Genomic DNA, 27,643 nt, shown 5'->3' with positions numbered 1-27,643 from the left:
GAATGTGTGGAAGGAGTGGAAATGCAGTGAGCAAAACTGAAAGGAGTGATTGTAAGGGCAACAAACCTTTTTGTGAGGCAAGTAAGTAAATGTAAGAGGAAAAGAAGGTCGTTTTTGTTCTCAAAAGTAGTAGCTGAGAAGGTAAGGAATAAGAGGTTAGCTTTCATAAACTACAAAAGATCACAGAAAGAGTAAGACAGGCAAAAATATCTGGAAAAGTTAAGAGAGGCTGGTCGTGTAGTCAGGAAAGCAAAGATGCAAATGGAAGAAAAAATAGCTGACATGGTAAAACGGGGAGACAATACATTTTTTAGAGATATTAGGGATTGGAAGAAGTGCAAAAGTGGCATTATGAGACTCAAAGGTGAAGAGGAGAATTATGTGGAAGCTGATAAAGAAAAAGCTGAATTGCTTAACAAATATTTCTGTTCTGTGTTTATGGCTGAAGTGCCAGGAGTGGGACCACAGAAGACAAACATGAATAGGACTGGAGAATTGGTAGACATTACATTACATTGAGGAGGGTGACGAAAATGATAGGAGGCTTGCGCCAGAAGACGTATGAGGAGAGACTGAAAGCCCTGAATATGTATACCCTAGAGCCTAAAGTCCCTCCTTAAGGGCCGCAATCCAGTCGGGTTTTCAGGATTTCCCCAATGAATATGCATTGAAAGCAGGGCATGCATATAGATCTCATTCATATTCATTGGGGAAATCCTGAAAACCCGACTGGATTGCGGCCCTCAAGGAGGGACTTTGAGATTCCTGCCCTAGAGGAAAGGAGGGACAGGGGAGATAATGATTCAGACATTCAAATACTTGCAGGGTATTAACGTAGTTTCCAATACAGCAGGGACAATGTATCAAAAGAGTCAGAAAAGAAACTAAGCTGTAATTGAGAGACTGACTCAAGTTAATTAAACCACCAAAAGAGATGGAACCACTATACAGTAACTCAGCTCAGAGACATAAAACTCTGAAGAGAGGGAGGTTACCCCCTCTTGGGGCAAGAGTTTATCATCCAATCATAGCATAATTATTGATAAAAGCGGATCCAACTCAAAGGTGTTAAAGTAATTAATTACTGTATATATAGCTCTTAATGGTAATGCTTTCAAAAAGGATTTCCAAAGAGTAATTGCACTCAGGTTGTCACTAGCAATATGAAAGCTTCACTTAGCTTATTTGCAAAGAACAGCTCATCGGGGTCCCTGCTATGATTGGATGATAAACTCTTGCCCCAAGAGGGGGTAACCTCCCCCTCTTCAGAGTTTTATGTCTCTGAGCTGAGTTACTGTATAGTGGTTCCTTCTCTTTTGGTGGTTTAATTAACTTGGGTATTAACGTAGAACAAAATCGTTTCCAGAGAAAGGAAAATGGTAAAACCAGAGGACATAATTTGAGGTTGAGGGGTTTTAGATTCAAGAGCAATGTTAGGAAATTCTACTTTATGGAGAGGCTGGTGGATGCCTGGATTGTGCTCCCGAGAGAGGTGGTGGAGAGGAAAACAGTGACTGAGTTCAAAGAAGCGTGGGATTAACACAGAGGATCTAGAATCAGAAAATAATAGTAAATATTGAACTAAGGCCAGTACTGGGCAGACTTGCACAGTCTGTGTCTGTATATGGCTGTTTGGTTGAAGATGGGCTGGGGCGGGCTTCAATGGCTGGGATGGTGTAGATGGGCTGAAGTGAGCTTTGATGGAGACTTCAGTAGTGCTGGAGTGAGCTTTGACAGAGACTTCAGTAGTTGGAACATAAGCTCAGTACTTGGCAGAGCTTTGGATTCTTGCCCAGAAATAGCTAAAAAGAAGAAGAAAAATTTATATTTAATCAGATTGGGCAGACTGGATGGATCATTCGGGTTTTTATCTGCCGTCATCTACAATGTTACTATGATGTCTTCTATGCCGCCAATACCTTTCAGTTCTAGGTGGTTTACAACAAGAAATTCCTTAGCAAAGCAGCAGATGAATCCAGAGACCAATGGGATACCTCACATCTACCAGCAGGTGGAGATAGAGAAACTGATTAACAGGTGTACTTATTTGCTGGCACTCCTCCTGTCTCATCAGTATTCTCTATCTCCAAGCAGGTGGAAGTCGCTATTCAACTAGCTCCTGGATTCTGGCTGTGACTAGAACTTTATTGCCTCCTTTTGAGGTTTTCTCTTCAGTGAGACAGCCATTCTATTTCTCCTGTTGAGATTTTTCTCTTCAGTGAGATAGGGGTGTCTGGCTAAATGGTGCCGGCTTTAGAGGTTACACTTGGGCCCCCCCTTGTCCCTGCCTCACCCTCCCTCCAATGATAGAGGGTTTAATTTGGTCTCTAATTTTTTTCTTCTTTCCCTTATAAAAAAAAAAAAATGAAAGAGACCTACCTTATGCATGGGCCCTTCCTGTGGGGCTCGGCCGGTGTCTGCCGGCGTCTGCCAGCCCTGCTGACAAGGTTGTGAGTATTTCTTTTTGTATTTCAACTGTGGTTTATATTTCTTAGTGAGTTTTTGTTTTTGCATTTATCTTGGAACTGCAGGGTTTGGTTGGTGTCCTGAGTTCTGTGGGTTGTAAATTCGGTGGAAACTGCGGCTGTGCAGTCGCGTGGTTCGCCACCTTGATTATTTATTTCTGACTCACTGCACTTGGGACAGTTCGCTCGTGTTTGAGATTTATTTTTTGCCTGGTGGGCTCCAACTTTCAAAATGGGGCGCGATTGGCCGAGCCGGTTCCTTCCCGCGCGCGGGAGACGCGGGCTTGTGATAATGTTTGGTCGGGAGGGCCCTACCGTTTCCGGCCTGTTCCCTTCAGCTGCCGTTTACCCGGCATAGGCCGCGGCGGGGTTCCGGTTGCACGCATGGACATATTTGCGGAGCCGGTGCCTTTTCAGCGAGCAGGAGACTCGTGCTAAGACTCAGATGCTGGCGGGGGCGCCGCTGCATCCTCGGAGTCGGTTCGGCAGCTGACTTCTCTCGGCGCTCCCCGCAGTCTCCCTGTTCTTCTTATTTAAAAAAAAAAAAAAGAGGGTAATGCAATTTGATGCGGCTGTGGGTGACATTTGCTGTTGCCGGATCAGTTTGATTCCCTGTGAGAGTTTTTCTCCGGCGGCTGTTCTTGAGGAGCCTTCTGGCTGTGCCTCAGGTGGCTGGAGTGGGAGACCCATGCTTGGTTTCTCAGCTGCAGCTTCTCCCTGCACTGAGGCGATACAGGCAAATTGCCACTGAGGGAGATCAGCAGCAGGGAGTTTAAGGATCTTGGTGCAGTCCTATCCTATTGTCTCCCAGGGTGACTGTATGGTAAGGATTCTGCCTGGGGTCTGTTTTCCTCTGCTTGGTGCCTTGGAGCCACGCGGCTGGTATCTGGTAGTGCTATAACGATTTTCCTGGTACTGGGGTGCTAGGTTGAATCGTCAGCCCTGTTGAAATCAGCTTTGCCCCGTATTGCAGTGCTCAATTTGCTGGGGTGTTATTCCACATGCGTCTCTTAAAAAATAAAAAAAAAAAGAGAAATGGCAACTGGTTGTTATTTGGGGCTGTCCATTTATATACCTATGCACTTACACATTAAATTTCTGCCCTGAGTTGGCTGCCTACGCTTGGTTTTGCTGCCTTATGGGTGGCGAACAGCAAGGTGGAGTAGGTGGCAAGGGCGTGCCAGTGTATCATTCGTGTGGTTCATTGCTTCACTCGGGGTTCCGATAACATTCGGCGATGTTGGAGGTTTCCTTAGGCCTTCTGCCTGTGTGCTGCGTCCGCCTGCTTGTGCTCTAGACATGTTTCTTCAGGGTAGTATGCAGGAATTCCGAGTTGGAGGTCTCTCTTGAGGCCTGATGGTTCTTTTCTTCTTGCTGTGGGCCAGCTTGTCTGTGAAAACCTGGGTGGCGCAAGGGTTGTGTGCTAGGTTAGTAACAAGGAGCTGAGGTTCAGCCGCAGCTAAGGAGTAGAGCTGATATGGCTCCAAAAGAAGTGGCGGAGGGTTCAAGTCGAGTTTAAAAAAAAAAAAAAAAAAAAAGCTAGACGGCCTTCCGCTCTAGAAGCATGGTCTAAGTGGCTGCTGATCCCTAAGGGCGAGATCCTCTGCTTGCGAGTTCGTAGGGTAGCTGGCACGGTATGCCCAATTAATTCTCCCCTTAAGCTCTCTTTTGGAGTGGAAACCTGGTCTGTTTGCGGCCATGTACAGCTCGTTTCTCTGGAGAGGCGGATGCTGCTTCTGGATTGCGCCTGGTGCGCCTTGTCTTTCCTTTGCATCCTCCTCACGTTTCCAGTTCGTTCATGGAGTCTCTCTGTTTTGCGTTTCTCTTTGAAGTGTTGCTGGTCCTCGGGACAGTTATTGTAGTTTTTAGGGTACCACTTAATAGTGGGTGGCCAAGACGGGGGCTATGGGCAGGCTGGATTCCATTCGGCTGCATTAGTTTCTCAGGGTTACCCATTTCTGCAGTCAACCTGGGAAGATATTTACATTTTCTCTATGGACTCTGAGTCAGCACTAGGTTTGCCTGCCTCTCTTGGAGCAGCGCGTTCGGTTTTGGCACATTCCATTTCGCCTACCTAAGGGTTCGTTGGCACTGCCAGACTATTTATCTGATTTCTGCTTGACTGCCTGCTTGATTCGGACGACTTCCAGTCGGGTCTTTTGACTGACACGAAGTGGGTGGTATCTTTTCCTTCAGTTCTTTACATGCGCATCTTCAAATTTGCATTGCTCTTTGTTTTTCCTGTAATTTTTATAGGTATATCGGGTTGATGCGGTTCTTCTTATAGGAGAGACATGTATTTCTTTCCAGAGACTTGAGTGTGGGGTCTCGATCTCAGATTGGCGTTCTTCGCTTACCATGGCTAAGAGTAAGGGATTCTGTTCAGATTCTAGCATCCATTTTGCTAACCCCTCTGGGAACCTCGGCTTGCTTTCCCTTCTAAGGCTCAACAGCCGCTTTTGTTCCGGTGGTTCTCGGTCGCTCTGGGCTCCTATTAGTTGCTATGCTTCGCCTACATAGCTTTGTATGAATTTGGGGCTCAGCAAGATTGTCTTTCCAGGGCATACCTCGGTCTTTTCCTGGACTAGTTCATGACCACCGACCATTCAGGCCTGTCAGATTGGGGGGCTCGGTGGCTTCCATCCTCAACTTCAGGAGTCGGGTCTTCAGAGGCGACTTAATACTGGTTCCTTCTTCTACTCTTGAGCATGGTCAAGCTTCCTTTCTGGAGCTTCAGACCATTCTTCCGGAATGCCGCTGAGGACCCTTTCAATCAGTATTATGATGGGGGTATTTCTCTGCAGCTTGGGCAGTAGGTGATGTACTCAGTTGCCAAGTACAGTAGTTGTTCTACTTCGATGGGTGGACCCTCATCTTTCTATTCTGTTGGCAGATCGTTTCTCAGGTCAGGAAAAGAGTTTGGTTAGTCTTTCTCTCTGCGAAATCTGAGCATGGCCCATTTATTAGATGTTACAGTGTACAGCACGGTGTACGCTCTAGAAGTGTAGACGTTAATGATAGTGATATCTTCCACATCCTGGATGTTGGGAATTTTGGCTCAGGCGTTCCATTTTTTTGTGGAAGTGAGATCTCCTGGAACTTGACCTCATGGCCTCGTCTCACAATTCCATGCTTCCTAGCTTCTTAGACGGGCACAGGAAGCGGGAGTTAGAGGGTGTAACAGTGTGGCCTCTTTCTCACCTCTGGTTTCTCTTTTTCAGTGTTTTCCCCTGGCTGATGAGAGCTTGGATTTGCCATCTCAAGCTTGCTTTCGGGGCACAGTATTTGTACAATCTCTGGCTTGGTTGCGCCATCCTTGCTATGTGGATCTGATGAGCCTTTCGACAGCTGGACTAAGAAGTTTCCTTTTATCTCCGGCTTTGCTCTCCTTGCTTGAGATCAACATGGATATGCATACTACTTTGGTATTACGACCTAACTTTTGAGCGAGTCTTCACTGGCGTGTGAGGGTAATGAGAAGCAGGTTATTTCTTCTCTTATCCAGGCGCTACAGACGTCTTATCCTGTGGCTTCTGCTTCCTTTTGGAGGTTTTTCCTTTCTTGAATACTTCTCAACAGTTGCACCCTTCCTGAGTTCCTTTGTAGCACAGGTATATTGCCGATGGCATAGCGTTCAATTCCCTTCAGCTTCATCTGCCATTCTTGGCTTGTGACAGGAACTAGGTATAGGGCCCTTCGATGACTTCTCAGCTTCCTGTAGTTCAGTTCCTAAACAGAAGGCGGAATATTCATGCGCCTCTTAGAAAGCCCGGTTTGGGGTAATTCATTCACGTACTTCTTCTATGTTCCTGATAGCTTCATTTTAGCCTTGTCCTTTGGGACTCTAGGGAGCTGTGCGGTTGACCATGGGTTTCCTTGTGGCCATGGCTTCAGCTTTGCAGTTGCGATGTTGCAGGCCTTATTCAATGGGGATTCCTATTCCTTATTTCCGTCATATGGGGTGTCAGTTCGGATGGTACCACTATTTCTTTCTAGGGGGGTGTCATCCTTTCTTTTACATCATGCTCGCTTTTCCTTCCTTCTTCCTGGGAGGAGATAGTGGAGGCAGTACTTTTATTCACTGCATTTTTTGAAACGTATGTAGCGTTCTCCGCGAGCTCGGTTTCTTACAACTGTTAGTTGTTTATATCTCCTTTTTGGGATTCTTCAAGGGACGCCTCAGGCGTATGGCGGCGTCCGATGCCTACCTCGCTCAATGGTCCAGGAGGACATTCTTTATACTTGCCTGCTGGCAGGGGAGCGGGTGGCGATTGAACTTCATGACCATTCCGCTGGGGCGATGGCTGCTTCGTGGGCTCGGCCCAGAGGTTGTGCCTTGGAGGTAATTTGTCTCAAGGTTAACTGGTCTTCCGAGAGTACCTTCTCTCCACGGCTCTGCATGGATGTGCGGGCACATGCGGTAGGGGTTTTTGTGATGCTTCGGTCGTTGCGAAGGCGACATTTACTCCCCACCCAGATTAAGGATTGCTTTGCTACATCCCATTGGTCTCTGGATTCATCTGCTGCTTTGCTAAGGAATGTAAAATTATGTCCTACCTGTTAATTTTCTTTCCTTTAGAAGTAGCAGATGAATCCAGAGCCCCACCCTTTCTGGTATTTGGTCGTTGGTTTTTTCGGGTGCGACTTTTAGTGATTGGGTGTTCTTAATGATGATATTCTGTATCATTGCTGGTTGCGATGTGTTCTGGGAAAGAAGTTTTTTACATGCTATACCTATTGATGGTTAAATGTGCTTGGGCAAGGAGCTATACTGATGAGACAAGAGGAGTGCCAGCAAATAAGTACACCTGTTAATCAGTTTCTCTATCTCCACCTGCTGGTAGATGTGAGGTATCCCATTGGTCTCTGGATTCATCTGCTACTTCTAAAGGAAAGAAAATTAACAGGTAGGACATAATTTTACATTAGCCTGGGTTTTCCCAGGGAGATTACTAGGTTGATAGCTATAGTATGCGTCGGGATCTGTGAATGGTTGATACAGTTTGGTTAGATCATTTGACAAATTTCTTGAATTTCAGAGGGTTGTGTTCGTGAGGAGCTAGCTAAAATAAAAGTGGACAAAACGATGGGGCTAGATGGTGTACATCCGAAGGTGCTGAAAGAACTTTGGGAAGTTCTGGTGGATCCACTGTCTGACCTTTTCAATGAGTCTCTAGAGTGGTACCGGAGGACTGGAGAAGGGCGGATGTGGTCCCTCTCCACAAAAGTGAAAGTAAGGAAGAAGTAGGGAATTACAGGCCAGTAAGTCTGACTTCTGTGGTAGGCAAATCAATGAAAATGCTTTTAAAACAGAGAATGGTGAAGTTTCTGGAATCCTGTGGATTACAGGACCAGAGGCAACATGAGATAGATTTACTAGAGGTAGGTCTTGTCAGACAAATCTGATCAATTTCTTTGACTAAGTTACCAGAGAATTGGATAGAAGGAGTGTGCTAGATGTGGTGCATTTAGATTTTAGCAAAGCCTTTAACAGTGTTCCACAGAGACGTCTAATAAATAAATTGAGTGCCCTTGGGCTGGGTCCCAAAGTGGTGGGCTGGGTCAAGAACTGGTTGAGTGAGAACCTCCCCCATCTCAGAGGTTTCCTCGCCTGTGGGAGAGCTGGTAATCTGAGGTCGCGGGGGTGGGGCTCTCATGTCCAGACTGAGCGTAGTATTCGGCCCAAGAGATGCAGCTCTGGTCTCGCTGTGTCCAGGTGCCCTCAGCGGGCTAATTTCTGACATCGGGGTTACAGCTCCCTGCATTCGCCGCAACAGCTCCTCAATGTTGCCAAAAGTCTCAGAGCACCGCAAAACGCCAGCAGCACTCCTGCCCCTCTGTTTTGGCATTAGTGCATTTAGGCTGTCGGGAAAAGAAGAAAAAGGGGGGTTCTTTCCCCAGAGGCAGCTAGTTTGATTCTGGGAAGTGTGGAGACAGAGCTCCCTGTTCAAGGAGCTGCTGCAGGAGAATCCGGGATTAATACAGCAACGGGAGGTGAAGGAAACCAGCCAGAGCAAAGCCAAGAACTTTCTTCAGAGGGTGAGCATTTTTTCACTCAGCAAAAGTTTTCAATTTTGGAAAAGCTCGCACAAGTGACCCTGGAGTTCTTATGGGATTTAATTGCAAACTTTTCAAAAACTATTAGTCCCAATTTCCAATATATTGAGATGGTGCGAAGAGGAGGGTTTCCTTTTTATTCGGAACTGGACAACTTTCTTGGGAAAGAATAAGCTCTACAGGAGAGACGGACTGCATCTGAGCACGACTGGGATGAGGATGCTGGCACGCAACGTCCAGAATGTCATAGATTTGGCTTTAAACTGAGGAAGAGGGGAAAGCCGACAGTCGATCTGACACATCGGACAAAAGTATCAAATAAAGATACTGAGCAAGGACATTGTAAAAGAGGGCTCGGGACTGAGTGGGAATTTTTTGAAGAAGGACCTAAGGACGCAATGCAGAGGACTGAGTGGAAATTTTTGGGGAAAGGACCTAAGGACGCAATGCAGAGCACCAGGGACAAGGATGTTGAACCAAAAATGGGGAAACGGGCTGAGGACAAAACAGACACCCCACAGGAGGAGGATGTCCGGGACGAGGCTTGGGGACTGGCAACTCACGAGGGGGTCACCAGGAGTGCCAAACCACAAGGAAAACCAGCAAGAAAGGCGAACAACCGGGACATACACTGCATATACATAGCCTAAGGGCTAAAATGGGAGAGCTGGAAGTCCTAGCCAGCAAAAAGGGCCTAGACATAATTGGAGTCACAGAAACATGGTGGACCGATGAGAATGAATGGGGTGTGGCTTTGCCAGGGTTCAAACTCTACAGGAGAGATAGGCCACACAAAAAGGGTGGAGGAATAGCGCTATATATTAAGGATTCCATACCTTCAACCAGGATGGAATCAGCAGTAAGGGCGGATGACTTGGAATCACTATGGGTTAAGCTATCCGGAGGTTCTGGAGCAGACATAAAATTGGGTCTGTACTATCGCCCACCTGGACAAATGGAAGAAACCGACCAGGATCTGGAGGCTGAAATGAGGCAAGTATGCAAAAGCGGAAGTGTGTTGGGTTGGGGGACTTCAACTACCCGGGAATAGACTGGAGTATCGGGCACTCAAACTGCATGAGGGAGACCGCATTCCTGGAGGTCACAAGGGACTGTTTTATGGAACAGCTGGTCACAGAACCAACACGGGGGGATGCAACTCTTGACCTAATCTTCAATGGACTAGGGGGACCCGCCAAGGAGGTGGCGGTACTAGCCCCACTAGGAAACAGCGACCACAACACGATCCAGTACAGGCTAGAAATTGGATCTACAAAGGTGAATAGAACTACAACGACAGCACTCAGCTTCAAAAAAGGGAATTATGATGCCATGAGGAAAATGGTGGGAAAGAAACTCAACAACACCGCAAGGAAGATGGAGTCTTTAGAAAAAGCCTGGACCCTACTTAAGGACATGGTGCACGAAGCACAGACCCTGTGCGTCCCCAAGTTCAGGAAAGGGTGCAAGAAGAATAGAACTAAAAACCCAGTGTGAATAACAAATGCAGTGAAAAAGGCGATAAATGACAAGAAGGCATCTTTCAAAAAATGGAAAAAGGATCGATCAGAGGACAGCCAAAAGGAACATAAAAAACACCAAAAGGAGTGTCACCGAGTGGTTAGGAAAGCAAAAAGAGAATATGAAGAGAGACTGGCGGGGGAAGCAACAAACTTCAAATCGTTCTTCAGGTACATCAAGGGGAAGCAACCGGCAAGGGAGGAAGTGGGACCCTTGGATGATGGAGACAGAAAGGGAGTGGTAAAAGAGGAAAAGGAGATAGCTGACAGGTTAAACGAGTTCTTCACGTCAGTCTTCACGAGAGAGGACACAACCAACATTCCGGAACCCGAGGAGATCGTAAAAGGACATCAGGATGAAAATCTGGTCCAACTAGAGTGAGCAAAGTGGATGTCCTTAGGCAGATAGACAGGCTAAAGAGCGACAAATCGCCAGGTCCGGATGGCATTCACCCAAGGGTACTCAAGGAACTAAGGAACGAAATAGCTGAGCCACTTCGACAAATATGCAACCTATCCTTAAAAACTGGAGAGATTCCGGAAGACTGGAAAATAGCAAATGTCACGCCCATCTTCAAGAAAGGCTCAAGGGGAGACCCAGGAAACTACAGGCCGGTGAGCTTGACCTCGGTCCCGGGAAAGATGATGGAAGCGCTGATTAAAGACTGCATCTGGGAACACATCGAAAACACTGGGCAGCTAAAGCCGAGCCAGCATGGCTTCTGCAAGGGCAGGTCATGCCTCACTAACTTATTATACTTCTTTGAGGGGGTAAGCAGCCAAGTGGATAAAGGGGAATCTATAGACATCATTTACCTTGACTTCCAAAAAGCCTTCGACAAGGTACCACATGAAAGACTGCTAAGGAAGCTATGGAACCACGGGGTGCAAGGGGAGGTCCACCGATGGATCAAAAACTGGCTGGCGGACAGGAAACAGAGGGTTGGAATAAAAGGCCATTACTCACACTGGCAATGGGTCACGAGCGGAGTTCCGCAGGGGTCGGTGCTGGGACCGCTTCTGTTCAATATATTTATCAACGACCTGGAGGCAGGAACAAAATGTGAGATTATTAAATTTGAGGATGACACTAAACTATACAGCAGGGTCAAAACCATGGAGGACTGCGAAGACCTCCAAAAAGATCTGACAACGCTGGAAGATTGGGCCAAAAAGTGGCAAATGAGCTTCAACATAGGGAAATGCAAGGTCATGCATGTAGGAAAAAAGAACCCGATGTTCACTTACAAAATGGGGGGGATCACCGCTAGGGGTGAGTAACCTTGAAAGAGACCTGGGAGTGATGGTAGACACATCATTGAAGGCGTCAGCACAGTGCGCCACAGCCTCAAGGAAGGCGAACAGAATGTTGGGCATCATTAGGAAGGGTATCACGACCAGGACGAAGGAAGTAATCCTGCCACTGTATCGTGCAATGGTGCGCCCGCACCTGGAGTACTGTGTCCAGTACTGGTCGCCGTACCTCAAGAAGGACATGGCGGTACTTGAGAGAGTCCAGAGAAGAGCAACTAAGCTAATAAAGGGTATGGAAGACCTCTCATATACTGACAGACTGAAGAAGTTGGGGCTTTTCTCCCTAGAAAAGCGGAGACTTAGAGGAGACATGATAGAAACCTTCAAGATCATGAAGGGCATAGAAAGAGTGGACAGGGACAGATTTTTCAAATTACGGGGAACCACAAGCACAAGGGGGCACTCGGAGAAATTGAAAGGGGAAAGGTTTAGAACAAACGCCAGGAAGTTCTTTTTCACTCAGAGGGTGGTGGATACATGGAACGCGCTACCAGAGGATGTGATAAGCAGAAGCACACTACAGGGCTTCAAAGAGGGTCTTGACAGGTACCTGGAGGACAAAGGGATTGAGGGGTACAGATAGGAGTAGAGGTAGGTAATAGGGATAGGATTAGAGGATTAGAGGCAGTTACAAAATTAGTCATGGACACTGTTCAGGCAATTAGGCCTGATGAGCCGCCGTGGGAGCGGACCGCTGGGTGGGATGGACCTCTGGTCTGACTCAGCGGAGGCGATTTCTTATGTTCTTATGTTCTAACTGATTCAACACACTAAGGAGCTTAAGGATTTAAGAGAAGATCTGACTGTTACTAAATCATCTGTTCAAAAGCATGATCAAGAGCTATTATCGGTTAAAGTTTCAAGTTTCAAGTTTATTAGGATTTTATATACCGCCTATCAAAGTTATCTAAGCGGTTTTTACAATCAGGTACTCAAGCATTTTCCCTCTCTGTCCCGGTGGGCTCACAATCTATCTAATGTACCTGGAGCTACAAGTACAAGAGGCCTAATCAAGGATAATGTTAATCTTAGGAAGAAATTAGAAACATTTGAGAACAACTCATGAAATAATAACCTGAGACTAATTAATTTTCCTAGATTAACAATGGTGACTCCTAGGGAAATGCTTAGGAGATACATGGTGGAAATTTTGCAAGTCCCTGAGGAAACCTTACCACCATTTACCAAATAAAAATGGGACTCAATTACAGAATAAAATATCTGACCAAGCACCATTGAATGTATCAGAAATTTTACATTGATACTAACTGTAGCTCTCTCAATTGATAAAATGTGGTTATTGAGACTTTTCTTTAAAAACAAACAGAAAGAGTTTCTTGGATGTAAAACTCAAAAGCGTCGTCTTTTGAGACCTGGGATCATTGCATTGAGGCCAACATTTTATTTGAGACATCCTTGCAAGTGCATTATATGCCACTGCTCAGTCAAATATGTTTTCTTTGAACCTCAACAGTTAACTGCTTTTTTGGCTCTGTCTCGATTGGATGAAGTAAAAACAAGTGCTCTATAGTTTTCATAAGGTGCTCCTATCTCAGCTCTGTATAGATCTATATTTCTTTTAGCTCGCTTTAATGTAATCTTGGAATTGTAGTTTGTGGACTTGAGTTGAGTTAGCCATATATTTTTTCTCTGTTATAAAAAATGTGATCTATGTTCCTAATGAAAATTATATCTTGACTAACCCACTTAATGTACAAGTGAATACTTGATATGTAACTTGAAAAACTTTTAAATAAATAATAATAAGAAGAAGAAAAAGAAAGAACTGGTTGAGTGGTAGGCGACAGAGGGTAGTGATTAATTGAGATTGCTCTGAAGAAAGGGATGTTACCAGTGGTGTGGTTCAAGGTTCTGTTCTTGGGCCTGTTCTTTTTAACATTTTTATAAACGATATTGCTGCAGGACTGTTGGTTAAGACTTCTCTTTGCGGATGATACCAAAATCTGCAATAGAGCAGATACCCAGGATGGTGTGAATAACATGAAGAAAGACCTGGTGAAACTTGAAGAATGGTCTGAAATTTGGAAGCTAAAATTTAATGCTAAGAAAAGCAAGGTCATGCATTTGGGCTGCAAAAAGCAGAGGGAACAGTACAGTTTAGGGGATTAAGAACTTATGTGCACGACGGAAGAGCGGGGCTTGGGTGTGATTGTATGGGATGATCTTAAGGTGACCAAACAAGTTGAAAAGGTGATGGCGAAAGCTAGGTTGCATAGGGGCTGGTATGGCCAGTAGGAAAAAGGAGATATTGATGCCCCTGTATAATAAGACTTTGATGAGACCTCATTTAGAATATTGTGTACAATTCTGGAAGCCGTACCTTCAAAAAGATATAAAAAGGATGGAGTCGGTCCAGAGGAAGGCTACTAAAATGGTGCGTGGTTTTCGTTATAAGGCGTATGGGGACAGACTTAAAGATTTCAATTTGTATACTTTGGAGGAAAGATAGAAGAGGGGAGATATGATAGAGACGTTTAAATGCGCATGAGTCGAGTTTCTTTTATTTGAAAGGAAGCTCTGGAATGAAAGGGCTTAGAATGAAGTTAAGAGCTGATAGGCTCTGGAGTAATCTAAAGAAATACTTTTTTACAGATAGGGTAATAGATGCGTTGACCAGTCTCCCGGAACAGGTAGTAGAAACAGAGACTGTGTCTGAATTCAAGAAGGCGTGGGATAGGCACTTGGGATCTCTTAGGGCAGGGGTGTCCAATGTCGGTCCTCGAGGGCCGCAATCCAGTCGGGTTTTCAGGATTTCCCCATTGAATATGCATTGAAAGCAGTGCATGCAAATAGATCTCATGCATATTCATTGGGGAAATCCTGAAAACCCGACTGGATTGCGGCCCTCAAGGATCGACATTGGACACCCCTGTCTTAGGGAGAGGTTACTGCGGATGGGCAGACTGGATGGGCCATTTGGCCTTTATCTGCAATCATGTTTCTATGATTCCCCCAATTCTACATCCAATGTACATGTCCTGATCTTAAATCTTGTTAATCTTAAAACTGCAGTGAATCTAGCAGAAAATGCGGTATAGAAGAAAATGTTTGATATGGTAAGTGCTTCATCTTTCACAGAATTTCCTTTTCTATCTGCTTCCTTTCTTTGTTTTGTTATTCTTTTAGCTTGACCTTTTTTTGTTTTGTTTTTGCTGTGTTATGGTTTCAGCTTATTTGGAACTGGGGCTGGGATGTATGTTAACTTTTTGTCTGTTTTCTTTCCCTCAGATTCTCCTGCTCATGAGCGAGAGGAGCTCTTCGTCCAGAAGCTGCGGCAGTGTTGTGTTCTTTTTGACTTTGTGTCAGACCCGCTCAGTGATTTGAAGTTTAAGGAAGTGAAGCGTGCAGGTCTGAATGAAATGGTGGAATATATTACACATAATCGCGATGTGGTTACAGAATCCATCTACCCAGAGGCTGTCCTTATGGTAAGAGTGAGGAAGTTGTTTATGTGCTTGAAAGGCAGTAGCAGAACACAGAGACCACACCTGCACGCCTAGCAGAGCAAGTGCTGCTGCATGTCACTCTTTTGCTGCACTGGGTCCTGCCTCTCAGTAGCTTGCAATAAAGGTGTTTCTTTATGGACTCCACTCTGCTGCTTTGTTTGTTGTGTGGGTGTGGTCTTTGTGTTTTTCTTAGGAGTTACTGTTGTCTGTTGGTGGGAATTTATTGCGTAAGCTGGACTGACTTTGTACAGAGTGTGTGTGTAGGAATGTGTGGGATTGCTGCTACCTGTGTTTAACCTGGTCTGTGATGGGGATTGTGTTGATGTTGCTGTGCTCGACCTGTTCTGTAGTGTACTTGTGTGTGTGGGAAGCTTGCAGTGTTGCTGGCCTGGGTGGATGGATGTCTCTTTGGGTCAGGGAAGCTGTGGACATTAGAGAAACTGCCCTGCTTGGTGTATATAATGTGCCACATTAAGATCCACAAATGCATTTCTTTGCTTTCTGAAAATCTATTCCCAGCTTTTGTAGACATAAGATAGTAGGGATACACACAGGGTTCTCAAGTCCCACTGTCATCTCCTCCCTGATTGGTCTCTTTTTCCCAAATAACATTTGCAATACTATTGGCAAAGCTTAAAACACTTTCAAGGACTCTGATGTATTTTTAAGGCCAAAGATATTACTGAGCCTAGATCGATTTTATTTCATTGCATTTTATTAATTTATATTCCAATAGTTTTTTAGCCTATTACATTAACGGGTGCTAGAATAGATGTATAGACTTAGGCATTTCTTTCTCTTTCTTTCTTTCTTTCTGTCTGTCTTTCTTGCTGTCTCTCTCCCTGCCCGCTCCCCCCTTTCCAGAAGTAGCCCTTCTCCCTTACCTTTACCTCCCCTCTGTCCAGTAGTACCCCTTCTCTGCTCCCTTCTCTGCTCCCTGTCCAGCATCCGCTAGGCCAGTTGAATAAGTTACACTTAAAGACTATGCAAGCTGGCTTCTCCGTATTGCTATAGTTCTGTTATGAACTGTGAATTTATTCCTTGAAGCCAGACCGGGATACTTACCTGTGGAAAGGCAGAGGCCTGTGAGTTTTGTTAAGGCCTGTTTTGAGAAACAGTACCTACACTGACAGCACTGCCAATTCCAGAGTGCTGCTTGATTAAAGCTTGCTCTTCTGGTTTGATATTCTTTTGTTCTTGGGGAATGTTTTATTACCCTACTATTAATGCCAGCAGGACCCTTCTACCTTAAGATGGCACGCTCAGGACAAGTTCTTTGCACACTACCCGGTGGCCAACCTGACAACCCGGTACCGGGAGTGTGACAATCAGCACCTCTTTTTTACTCCCCCTGTCCAGCAGTAGGCCTCCCTTCCTTTTTTTGCCCCCCCCCCCGTCCATCAGCACCGCTTCCCCTGTCCAGCAGTACCTCTTTTCTGTTCCTCCTGTCCAGCAGTAGGCCTCCCTTTCTTTTTTTGCCTCCCCCCCGTCTATCAGCACCTCTTCCCATGTTCAGCAGCAACCCTTACCTCCACCGACATCCGCCTGAAGCCGACACCAACAACTCTGCCCTCCACCGACATCCGCCTGAAGCCGCTGCGGCCTGCAGGCACCGAAAGCCTCTGCGGCCTGCTCCAACTCCCTCCTCGCCGTCGCTTGCCGTTCCTCCCCCCCCTCCCCCCCCCCCGGGGAAGCTTGGTGCGTTTCGGCAGCCTCCTGTCTGCGGCGGTGGGCGGGTGAGCAGGCAAGAGGGAAGATGCTGGCAGGTGCGCCTGTGCACCCCCCTCCGAACCAGCGGCACTCTGGCGGTGAGTGATGGTGAGGGGGGTGTTGCTTCATGTTCTGGCCTGTCTCTGTGTTCGAAAATCAAATTCGGCACGGAGGCACACCTCACGGCGCCAGGAATCACGAAGTTTCAAGAGTGCATGCACGCTCTAGGGTTTTATTATTTAGATAATCTCAAATGTGTGTGCCTAAGTTATGCAGGTATATGATATGTTCTGTAGCTAGGTGCTTAGTACTTGGGTTGGCCACTGCTGGAAACAGGATACTGTGCTTGATGAACCTTTAGTCTGTCCCAATATGGCAAGTTTTATGTTCATGGATTGGAGTAACTTCTCCATTTACAATATATCTGTCATGCTATGTTTCCCTTTAATTTATGCACAATCATTTTTATTAAATTCAAAAACTTTCAAGTACATGTCTTACAGATACACAGAACATTCAAAGAAGCCCTCCATCACCCCCCTCCTGGAACAGCAGTAAAGTTTGTCACAAGACAACCCACAACAGCATCTAATTCAGCAGTCTACTACGTGTCTGATGTGTCAAAGTATTACAAAAAGGCAACCAATATTGAACAAATAAAGTGCCTTGTCTAGCGTCCATATATACAATAGTCTGACGATCAAGTCCAGCCTGCTGAATCATCAAAATCTTCCAATGGGCGAGTGTAGGTCCCTTTAATTTCTAAACTGTGGGGATATATGCCAAGTCTCACTGTCATACAAGGGCACACTTAATCCTGTCTCAGAGCAGGTGTAAGTTTGTGTGGCAACTTTCAGGGAGATGGTTTTTATAAAGACACAAAAATTGCCCTTTACTAATTAAAGTGTAACATATGTGCCCTTCAATCAAAGCACCGATTATTATAAATCAGACTCGCAAAGAATCAGGTATAGTAACTACAGTATATACCTGCTGAAATACAACTTCATTTATTAATATAAATTAATTGTATAGTAGACCTTCAGAGGTGATAGAGATATAGAAATTATCCCAGGACAAGGAAGCAGCATATTCTCACATATGGGTGATGTCAACCACGGAAACCCGATGCGGACAGCTTCACAAGCAGACTTGCTTGAAAAACTTTTTAGAAAGTTTACGACTGCTGCACTGCGCATGTACGAGTTCCTTCCTGCCCGATGTAAGGCGTGCGTCTCCTCAGTTCTAAATTTTCCGTGGAGCTGAGAAGCCCTCGTTTCAAGGCTCTGCTTGAGAGTTAGTTTTATTCGTGCCTTCTCTCACCGTGTTTCGTGTATTTTCTTTTTTTTTACTGGGTCGCTGTATTATGCGTTTTAAAAAAAAGTCTTTGTTTAATTTTTTCGGTTGTGTCATGGCGGCCATGTTTCATTCCATGTCCCAGCCAGTCACAGGATTTAAGAAGTGTAGCCGGTGTCAATGCGCGATCTCCATCACTAACCCACATAAGTGGTGTGTGCAGTGTTTAGGACCTGATCATCATCTGGAGTCGTACGCCCTCTATTCTACACTTCAAAATCGAGCTCTTAAACGTCGTCGAGTTCAGATTGAAAAATCTTTGGGGGAATGGATCTTTCTTCAACTAAAGCCTTGATCCCGATTGTGGCCTCGACCTCGATTCCATTGAAATCTTTTGTGGGGCCCAAAGCTTCATTCTCGACCTCGCTAAAATCTTCCTCGATGGGAACGTCCTCATCCTCGGGGAAGTCGGCTAAATCCTCTCTGGAGGGGCCTTTATCATCAGTGTCTCCATCTGGTAAGCTATCCAAGCCAACCCATCAGGAGTCACAGGCCATTTCAACAGCAGGACTGGTGGACCCGGTCACTTCGAGATTTCCCAAGAAGCATGTCTCAAAATCGAGGCAACACTCTTCCTCAAGGTCGTCTTCTTCGGAGTCTATAGCCACACCAATTGTACCAGCTCCAAGGTCTTGGTGCTGGCTTTGCAGAATATGTTGGAAACTATTCTACATCAGGAGTTTGGTAATATGCTTGCCAAATTGACTCCTACATCAACCCTGCTTCCTGCAGTCCAGCCTGAGCAGTAATACAAGGAGTCGAGTCCTTGAGAGTGCCTTGAGTTTAACCTGACCACTCTTTTCAAGGAGTCGAGTCCTTCAGAGTGCCTCAAGATCAATCTGCACACTCTATACAAGGAGTTGAGTCCTTGAGAATACCTCGAGATACATCTCCACAAGGAGCTGAGTCCTTATCAGTGTGTCGACTTCGATCTCCAATCTCTACACATAAGGCATTGCCTTCTTCGAGGCACAGGGTGAGGACTCCTCGACATTCCTCATTGAAGCTGGATTCGACTCTATCATGGGCCCATGATTCGAGACATAGTTCTTCTTCACATCATTTGTCAAGGCATTCATCGAGGCCCAGGTCTTCTTCTCGAGACAGACATCATTTATCGAAGCATCAAGACTCTTCGAGGCCACCAACTCCTTTCTCAAGGAAATCTATTGTGGAGCCTCAGCATTCTCGCCAGTCGAGTTCTTCTCCTGCGAGGTTTTCTTCACCAGCTGGTTCTTCAAAACGAAAATGTTCTGCTTCTCCCACTCGTTCTAGAAGTGGTTGTCATCTTCATCTATGCCTATGGATTCAGATCTGCGGTGTCAATATTCCAGAGAGGCTTCGCCTTCTGTGCTGTAAAGTGTACCTCGAGAGGTTCTCGTTCACCTTCACCTCAACAAGGTCACTCTTCTGATCCAGTGTCCTTCATAAAATTCTTATGTCAAATGAGTAAATATCTCAAAATTACCTCGGAGTCTGATTCTAAATACTCTAAGGAGTATTTGGAAGAGCTGGGTATACCTAATCCACCTAGGGATTCTCTCAAATTACCCATGAATGGCATTTTTTCTCAAACTTTCAAGAGGAACCTAGATATACCATACTCCATTCCTGCTGTGCTAGCAAATCTAGAATATCATTATAAAATGGTCCATTCTAAGGGATTTGAGAAGTTTCAACTATCCCATCAATCTCTTCTTGTGGAGTCTTCTTTAAAAAGATCCAATCCTGCCAAAGTTTATGCCACCATCCCTCCTGGTCGAGAGGGCAGGACCATGGACAAGTTTGGCCATTGGCTGTATCAAAATTCTATGATGACAAATAGAATTTTAAACTACAATTTTGTCTGAGAAGCGCTGAGGCAGTCGGGGCGGCTGAGGGACGACCAGGGCAGCGGCGAGAGTAAGCTCCGCCCACCCCCTACACGTCAGCGACTCGCGACCGGGCTCCTCCTTTAAAGGAGGCAAGCCAACGGGCGCAGTCTGGATTCAGCAGCAGGAGATCTGAGGAGCACGTGGGGAGGCAGAGCAAGCGCTGAGAAGCGCTGAGGCAGTCGGGGCGGCTGAGGGACGACAGGGGCAGCGGCGAGAGTAAGCTCCGCCCACCCCCTACGCGTCAGCGACTCGCAACCGGGCCCCTCCTTTAAAGGAGGCAAGCCAACGGGCGCAGTCCGGATTCAGCAGCAGGAGATCTGAGGAGCACGTGGGGAGGCAGAGCAAGCGCTGAGAAGCGCTGAGGCAGTCGGGGCGGCTGAGGGACGACCGGGGCAGCGGCGAGAGTAAGCTCCGCCCACCCCCTACGTGTCAGCGACTCGCGACCGGGCTCCTCCTTTAAAGGAGGCAAGCCAACGGGCGCAGTCCGGATTCAGCAGCAGGAGATCTGAGGAGCACGTGGGGAGGCAGAGCAAGCGCTGAGAAGCGCTGAGGCAGTCGGGGCGGCTGAGGGACGACCGGGGCAGCGGCAAGAGTAAGCTCCGCCCACCCCTACGCATCAGCGACTCGCGACCGGGCTTCTCCTTTAAAGGAGGCAAGCCAACGGCGCGCAGCCGTTCGGCGTGCGGCGAAGGCGAGCGGCAAAGGCGCTCGCCTTAGCGAAAGCACCTTTGCGAAGGGCCTCGAGAAGGGCCTTATACAAGGCCTAATCTAAACTCTTTTTCTCATACTCAACCAAACACACTCTTCCCTTTCTTTTCTTCTCACACCCATACGCTATTCTTCCCTCGAACCTATCAGAGTCACTAAAACTCTCAAACTCTCTAATATCTCTATCATCATCTTTATCTTTACTCACTCTCTGACATCTCAACCTTTCTCTTTACAGAAATAAATATCACATACTAGGAAATGGCAGGGAGGACACGGAGCACCAAAGCTACTATCAAGGTCAGCACTCCAGCATCCGGAGGGACCCAGGGAATGGCCGAGGTCTGTACAAAGAAGGAAGAGGGAGACACAGATCGGAGGGTAGAGGTCTCAGTGCAGACCGAGACTATCCCCCTCCCAAGGTACACTACAGTCTCTATGCAGACGGAGGAGCCGGTACGAGGAAACTTAGATGAGGATATCCTGCAGGAACTGCTGAGCCTCAGGGAGGAGGTAAAGCGCCTAAGGAGCATCAGGGATGACGAGGCCTTCATTGACGATGCCATCCTGGAACTGTCACACATCACAGAGAGAACCCACGACAGGTCCATTCTCGACACGCCCATACCTATAGCCCTAAATACAACGATTAGAGTACAGGAGATGATTAGAGATGCCGGCCCCTGGCAACTGGTGACCTCCTCTACGGGCAAGCGAAGAAAACACACCTCATTCTCACCTTCTTCTTCTTCTTCTTTTTCTCTCCAACAGGGTAGTTCTACATCAATACCACAACTCACTCTCGGAAACAAATTCCAGATCCTACAAGAAGGAACCACCGAGGAAACAGCAGATGGGACTCAGGAGGATGCCCAGCTCCCAGCCTCGAATTCAGGGCCCCCCCGGAAGGAACGTAGAGTGGTAGTCATTGGAGACTCCATGCTAAGGGGCACCGAGGGACCCATTTGCAGGCCTAATCTGCAGTCAAGAGAGGTCTGCTGTCTCCCTGGAGCAAGGATCCAGGATATTACTACCAGCCTTGACAAACTTCTAAAACCTAATGATTATTTTCCCATGTTTCTCATCCATGTAGGCACAAACGACACTGCTAAGAGTACCACAGAGAACATTCCCAGAGACTTTGGAGCACTGGGAAAGAAGTTGAAGCAAATAGGGGCACAGGTGGTCTTTTTGTCAATTCTTCCGGTAAGAAACAAGGGCAGAGGTAGAGAAGAGTGCATCCAACGGACTAACGAATGGCTACGCGAATGGTGTAAAGAAATGAACTTTGGATTCCTAGACCACGGCGAGACATTCCAGGGACTACAAGGACCAGACGGACTTCACCTGACCAGAAGAGGTAGGAGCGTGTTTGGACATCGTCTGGCCCGCCTACTCCATAGGGCTTTAAACTAGGTAAGTTGGGGGAGGGTACATACTTATATCCCATAGCAGTAAGAAACCATACTGAGGAGGCAAGTCGCACTAAAGAGCCTAAGGTAAGTACCAATGATATCCACGATAATTCAGGGAGAGTTAGTAATAATAATTTAGGAGCCAAACTAACTCATAAGGGAATCTATTCGCAGGCATGGAGGGCTATGTATGTTAATGCACACAGCTTGGGCAATAAAATTCTAGAATTGGAAACTGAAATAGCAAATGCCGATCTTGATGTAATAGCCATATCCGAAACCTGGTTCACGGACTCACATGGGTGGGATATGGTCATACCGGGCTACAACCTACTTCGTTGTGACAGGGAAGGTAAATCGGGAGGAGGTGTAGCGCTATACACCAGGGAAAGCATCAAAACTACCAGAATCACAGATGTAGGATACACCGGGGAATCACTCTGTGTGAACCTGGCCAGAGGGAATGAAAAATGCCTTTACCTTGGTGTGATATATAGACCTCCCAGGCAACAGGAAAACAAAGACATGGAATTAATCGAAGACATAGAGAACATCACACTACGCGGGGACACAGTAGTGATGGGAGACTTCAACAAGCCCGATGTAGATTGGAACACACTCACCGCAACTACAGGTAGCAGTAAAAGAATATTAACCTCCATAAAGGGTGCACGTCTCAAGCAAATGGTGCTGGAACCCACCAGGGACCAGGCGATTCTGGACCTGGTACTCACCAACGGGGATAGCGTCTTAGACGTCTCGGTGGGTGATACACTGGCCTCCAGCGACCATAATATGATATGGCTCAACCTCAGGAAAGATTTCTCTAAGTCAACCACAGCAACAAGGGTTCTCAACTTTAGAGGCACTGACTTCAACCGTATGGGAGATTTCGTCTATCAGGAGCTATATAAACAAACAAAATCTGACAATTTAGAGGATATGTGGTCGTCTCTGAAGTCTATCCTACATGAAGCAACAAACCGATACATAAGAACAGTAAATAAAAGCAGGAGAACCAAAAGACCCCGATGGTTCACTAAAGAAATTTCGGACCTAGTTAAGAAGAAAAAGGAAGCATTCATCACCTACAAACATTTAGGGTACCAGGAGGCGAAAAAGGACTACCTTGACAGCTAAATCTGTCAAAAAAGAAGTCAGAGAGGCCAAACTCCGAATGGAAGAAGAGCTAGCACGGAATATTAAGAAAGGGGATAAAACTTTCTTTAGCTATATTAGTGACAGGAAAAGAAACAAAGTTGGGATAGAACGGCTGAAGCAATCGGACGGTAACTTTGCAGAATCCGATTCTGCCAAGGCAAACCTACTAAACGAATACTTCTGTTCAGTCTTCACCTGTGAAGCACCAGGAGCTGGTCCACAACTTCAGACGGGAGATAACCAGAAAGACCCGTTTCAGGATTTCGAGTTTACGCCCAGTAGCGTCTACAACGAACTATCAAGACTCAAAGTAAACAAGGCCATGGGACCGGACAACGTACACCCCAGGGTGCTCAGGGAATTGAGCGAAGTCCTGGCGGAACCGTTATCTGTGCTTTTCAATCTTTCCTTATGCACAGGAAGAGTCCCCTTGGACTGGAAAACAGCTAACGTAGTTCCACTCCACAAAAAGGGCTGCAGGACAGAGACGGCAAACTACAGACCAGTGAGTCTCACATCTGTAGTGTGTAAACTCATGGAAACTCTGATTAAACAGAATCTTGACACAATCTTAAACGAGGATAACCTACGTGACCCCCACCAACACGGGTTCACCCAGGGTAGATCATGCCAATCTAATCTGATTAACTTTTTTAACTGGGTTACTAGACAACTGGATGCTGGAGAATCACTGGATGTGGTATATTGGGATTTCAGTAAAGCATTTGATAGTGTCCCACACAGAAGGCTATTGAACAAGTTGAAAACGATGGGGTTGGGAGACACTCTAACTACTTGGGTTGGGGATTGGCTGAGCGGTAGACTTCAAAGGGTGGTGGTGAACGGTACCCCATCCAAGGCGTCGGATGTGATCAGTGGGGTGCCGCAGGGCTCAGTCCTGGGCCCGATTCTATTCAATTTATTCATAAGAGATATGACGCAAGGACTTAAAGGAAGGGTTGCACTGTTTGCTGACGACGCCAAACTTTGCAACATAGTAGGCAAAAGCGTATTACCTGACAATATGACACATGATCTACTACTGCTGGAAAGATGGTCAACTACTTGGCAGCTAGGCTTCAATGCTAAAAAATGCAAGATAATGCACTTGGGCAAGAATAATTCACGTAGAACTTATGTACTGAATGGAGAAACATTGGTTAAGACCACTGCAGAACGCGATCTAGGGGTGATTATTAGTGAGGATATGAAGGCTGCCAATCAAGTGGAGAAGGCTTCCTCCGGGGCAAGACAGATGATGGGTTGCATCCGCAGAAGTTTTGTCAGCAGGAGACCTGAAGTAATGATGCCGTTATACAGATCCATGGTGAGGCCTCACTTGGAGTACTGTGTTCAGTTCAGGAGACCACACTACCGTAAAGACATACTAAGAATCGAGTCGGTTCAACGAATGGCGACAAGGATGGTCTTGGGGCTCAAGGATCTCACGTATGAAGAAAGACTAAAAAAGTTGCGGTTGTACTCACTTGAGGAAAGAAGAGAACGGGGAGACATGATTGAAACGTATAAGTACATCACGGAACGCATCGAGTCGGAAGATGATCTCTTCTGTCTCATGGGACCCTCAAACACCAGAGGGCATCCGTTGAAAATCAGGGGAGGGAAATTTCATAGCGACTCCAGAAAGTACTTCTTCACCGAGAGAGTGGTGGATCATTGGAATAGACTCCCATTGCAGGTGATTAAGGCCAGCAGCGTGACGGATTTTAAGAAGAAATGGGATATTCACGTGAGATCTCTAGGGGAGTGAACTCTGGGGGGCGGATAATTGGAATGGACAGACTTGGTGGGCTATAGCCCTTTTCTGCCGTCTTTTTCTATGTTTCTATGTTTCTATCTCAAGCATTAGGTCAACGCTATGCCTATTTTCTTCAAGTATCTTCCAAAACATTGCCTACCAGAGTTCCAGCATATGCATTCAACTCTAGGTCAACTTCGCATGCATATGGTTCAGGCTGCATATGATGCTTTTGAGATGTCCTCCAGGGTCACTGCGTTCTCGGTGGCCATGCATCATCTAGCCTGGTTACGCACTGTAGATATGGATCCAAATCTGCAGGATCGACTGGCCAACATCCCATGTCAGGGGAATGAGCTGTTTGATGACTCGATTGAGGCAGCTACAAAACGCTTGTCTGAGCATGAGAAATCGTTTGCCTCTACAGTTAAGCTGAAGCCTTCCACTGCTAAGATTTATAGACCTCCTCTATCTTATCAGCGGCGCTATCCTCAGAAGGCAAGGCCACCTCCTAAGAAACAACAGCAACAACAACAGCGGCAGCATAAGCCTCAGACTCCTGCTGCACCTAAGTCCACTCAGCCTTTTTGACCATCTAACACAGAGCATAGCCTCAGTCATTCTGCCTCTGTCCTCTCCTCTTCCCATAGGAGGTCATCTCCATCATTTTTATCAACGATGGGAACTAATTACATCCAACCTCTGGGTCCTCACAATAATCAGGGAAGGTTTTACTCTTCACTTCCTTCAGGTTCCACCAGATCTCCCCCCAAGAGAGTATCCTTCCAATCCGTCGCAGACCACCCTTCTTCTTCAGGAAGCTCAAGCTCTGCTTCGTCTCCATGCCATCGAGGAAGTTCCTCTGGAACAGCAGAGCACGGGGTTTTACTCCCGTTCCTTCCTTGTCCTGAAGAAGATGGGCGATCTATGTCCTATATTGGATCTCAGAGCTCTCAACAAATTTTTTGTCAAAGAAAGATTTTGAATGCTGTCTCTAGCATCTTTGTATCCCTTTCTGGATCACAATGATTGGTTATGCTCTCTGGATCTCAAGGAGGCATACACTCATATTCCCATTTATCCAGCCTCATAGAAACATAGAAATAGACGGCAGATAAGGGCCACGGCCCATCTAGTCTGCCCACCCCAATGACCCAATAACCACCTGGAATACTGTGTGCAATTTTGGAGGCCACATTATCGCAAGGATGTGCTGAGACTGGAGTCGGTGCAGAGAATGGCCACCCGGATGGTCTCGGGACTCAAGGATCTTCCATACGAAGAACGGCTTGACAAATTACAGCTATACTCGCTCGAGGAGCGCAGAGAGAGGGGAGACATGATCGAGACGTTCAAGTATCTTACGGGCCGCATTGAGGCGGAGGAAGATATCTTCTTTTTCAAGGGTCCCACGACAACAAGAGGGCATCCGTGGAAAATCAGGGGCGGGAAACTGCGAGGTGACACCAGGAAATTCTTTTTCACTGAAAGAGTGGTTGATCGCTGGAATAGTCTTCCACTACAGGTGATTGAGGCCAGCAGCGTGCCTGATTTTAAGGCCAAATGGGATAGACACGTGAGATCTATTCACAGAGAAAGGTAGGGGAGGGTCATTAAGGTGGGCAGACTAGATGGGCCGTGGCCCTTATCTGCCGTCTATTTCTATGTTTCTATGACCCTCCCCTACATTTCTCTGTGAATAGATCCCACGTGTCACGTGAGGAGTGTGTGGCGCAGTGGTTGGATCTACAGCCTCAGCACCCTGGGGTTGTGGGTTCAAACCCCGCACTGCTCCTTGTGACCCTGGGCAAGTCACTTAATCCTCCATAGCCCCAGGTACGTTAGATAGATTGTGAGCCCACCGGGACAGAGAGGGAAAATGCTTGAGTACCTGATTGTAAAAACCGCTTAGATAACCTTGATAGGCGGTATATAAAATCCTAATAAACTTGAAACTTGAAACTTATCCAGCCGTTCCTCGTATGGGAGATCCTTGAGTCCCGAGACCATCCGGGTGGCCATTCTCTGGACCGACTCCAGTCTCAGCACATCCTTACGGTAATGCGGCCTCCAGAATTGCACACAGTATTCCAGGTGGGGCCTCCCGCAAGTTTCTCGGATTTCGAGTGGGAAATCATCATTTTCAGTACAGAGTGCTGCCTTTTGGCCTGGCATCATCTCCCAGAGTTTTCACCAAGTGCCTAGTAGTAGTGGCAGCAGCTCTATGCAGCCATGGTCTCCAGGTTTTCCCATACTTGGACGATTGGCTCATCAAAGATTCAACTTCTCAGGGGGTTATTGTAGTGACCCAACGGAGTATTTGGTTCCTCCAACATTTGGGGTTCGAAATAAACTTTCCCAAATCCCAGCTACAGCCTTCTCAAAACCTACAGTTCATTGGAGCTATACTAGACACTGTGCAACTCAAGCATTCCTTCCTCAACAGTGTCAGGATACTCTCATGCAGCTTTGTCTCAAGGTGTCATCCCTCACTTCACTTTCAGCGAGACACATGATGGTTCTCCTAGGTCACATGGCCTCTACAGTTCACGTGACTTCTTTTGCCAGACTTCACCTCAGAATTCCTCAGTTGACCCTGGCATTTCAGTGGGCGCAAGCTTCCGATCCACTCTCTCAGCACATTACAGTGACTTCTTCGTTGAGACAGCCTCTCCACTGGTGGATGATCTCTTCCAATCTCTCCAGAGGTTTACTGTTTCAAATGCCCCCTCATATCCCCAGATTCAGAAAAGGGTGCAACAAGAGTCGAACAAAAACCCGGCGTGGATAACTAAAATAGTGAAGGAAGCGATAGGCAATAAGAAAAATTCATTCAG

General features: G+C 46.5%; 2 protein-coding genes across 3 annotated transcripts in view; both read left to right on the top strand.

Annotated features, from left to right (window-relative positions):
• The window catches only part of PPP2R5D (protein phosphatase 2 regulatory subunit B'delta), a 391,698-nt gene that overhangs the window by 62,646 nt on the left and 301,409 nt on the right, over window positions 1–27,643 (top strand). For both annotated transcript variants that reach the window (XM_033937705.1, XM_033937706.1), the window contains exon 4: window positions 14,606–14,805. In XM_033937705.1, the coding sequence (XP_033793596.1) occupies window positions 14,606–14,805 (200 nt within the window). The remainder of the gene's footprint in view (window positions 1–14,605; window positions 14,806–27,643) is intronic.
• Window positions 19,758–21,795, top strand: LOC117357324. Its single transcript, XM_033937708.1, has 2 exons — window positions 19,758–21,464; window positions 21,565–21,795. The coding sequence occupies exons 1-2, from the start codon at window positions 20,733–20,735 to the stop codon at window positions 21,634–21,636; spliced, it is 804 nt and encodes a 267-aa protein (XP_033793599.1). The 5' UTR covers window positions 19,758–20,732; the 3' UTR covers window positions 21,637–21,795.

The sequence above is a fragment of the Geotrypetes seraphini genome, chromosome 3 (genome assembly GCF_902459505.1).
Source record: "Geotrypetes seraphini chromosome 3, aGeoSer1.1, whole genome shotgun sequence".
NCBI lineage: Eukaryota > Metazoa > Chordata > Amphibia > Gymnophiona > Dermophiidae > Geotrypetes > Geotrypetes seraphini.
This window is presented reverse-complemented; position numbering and strand designations above follow the sequence as displayed.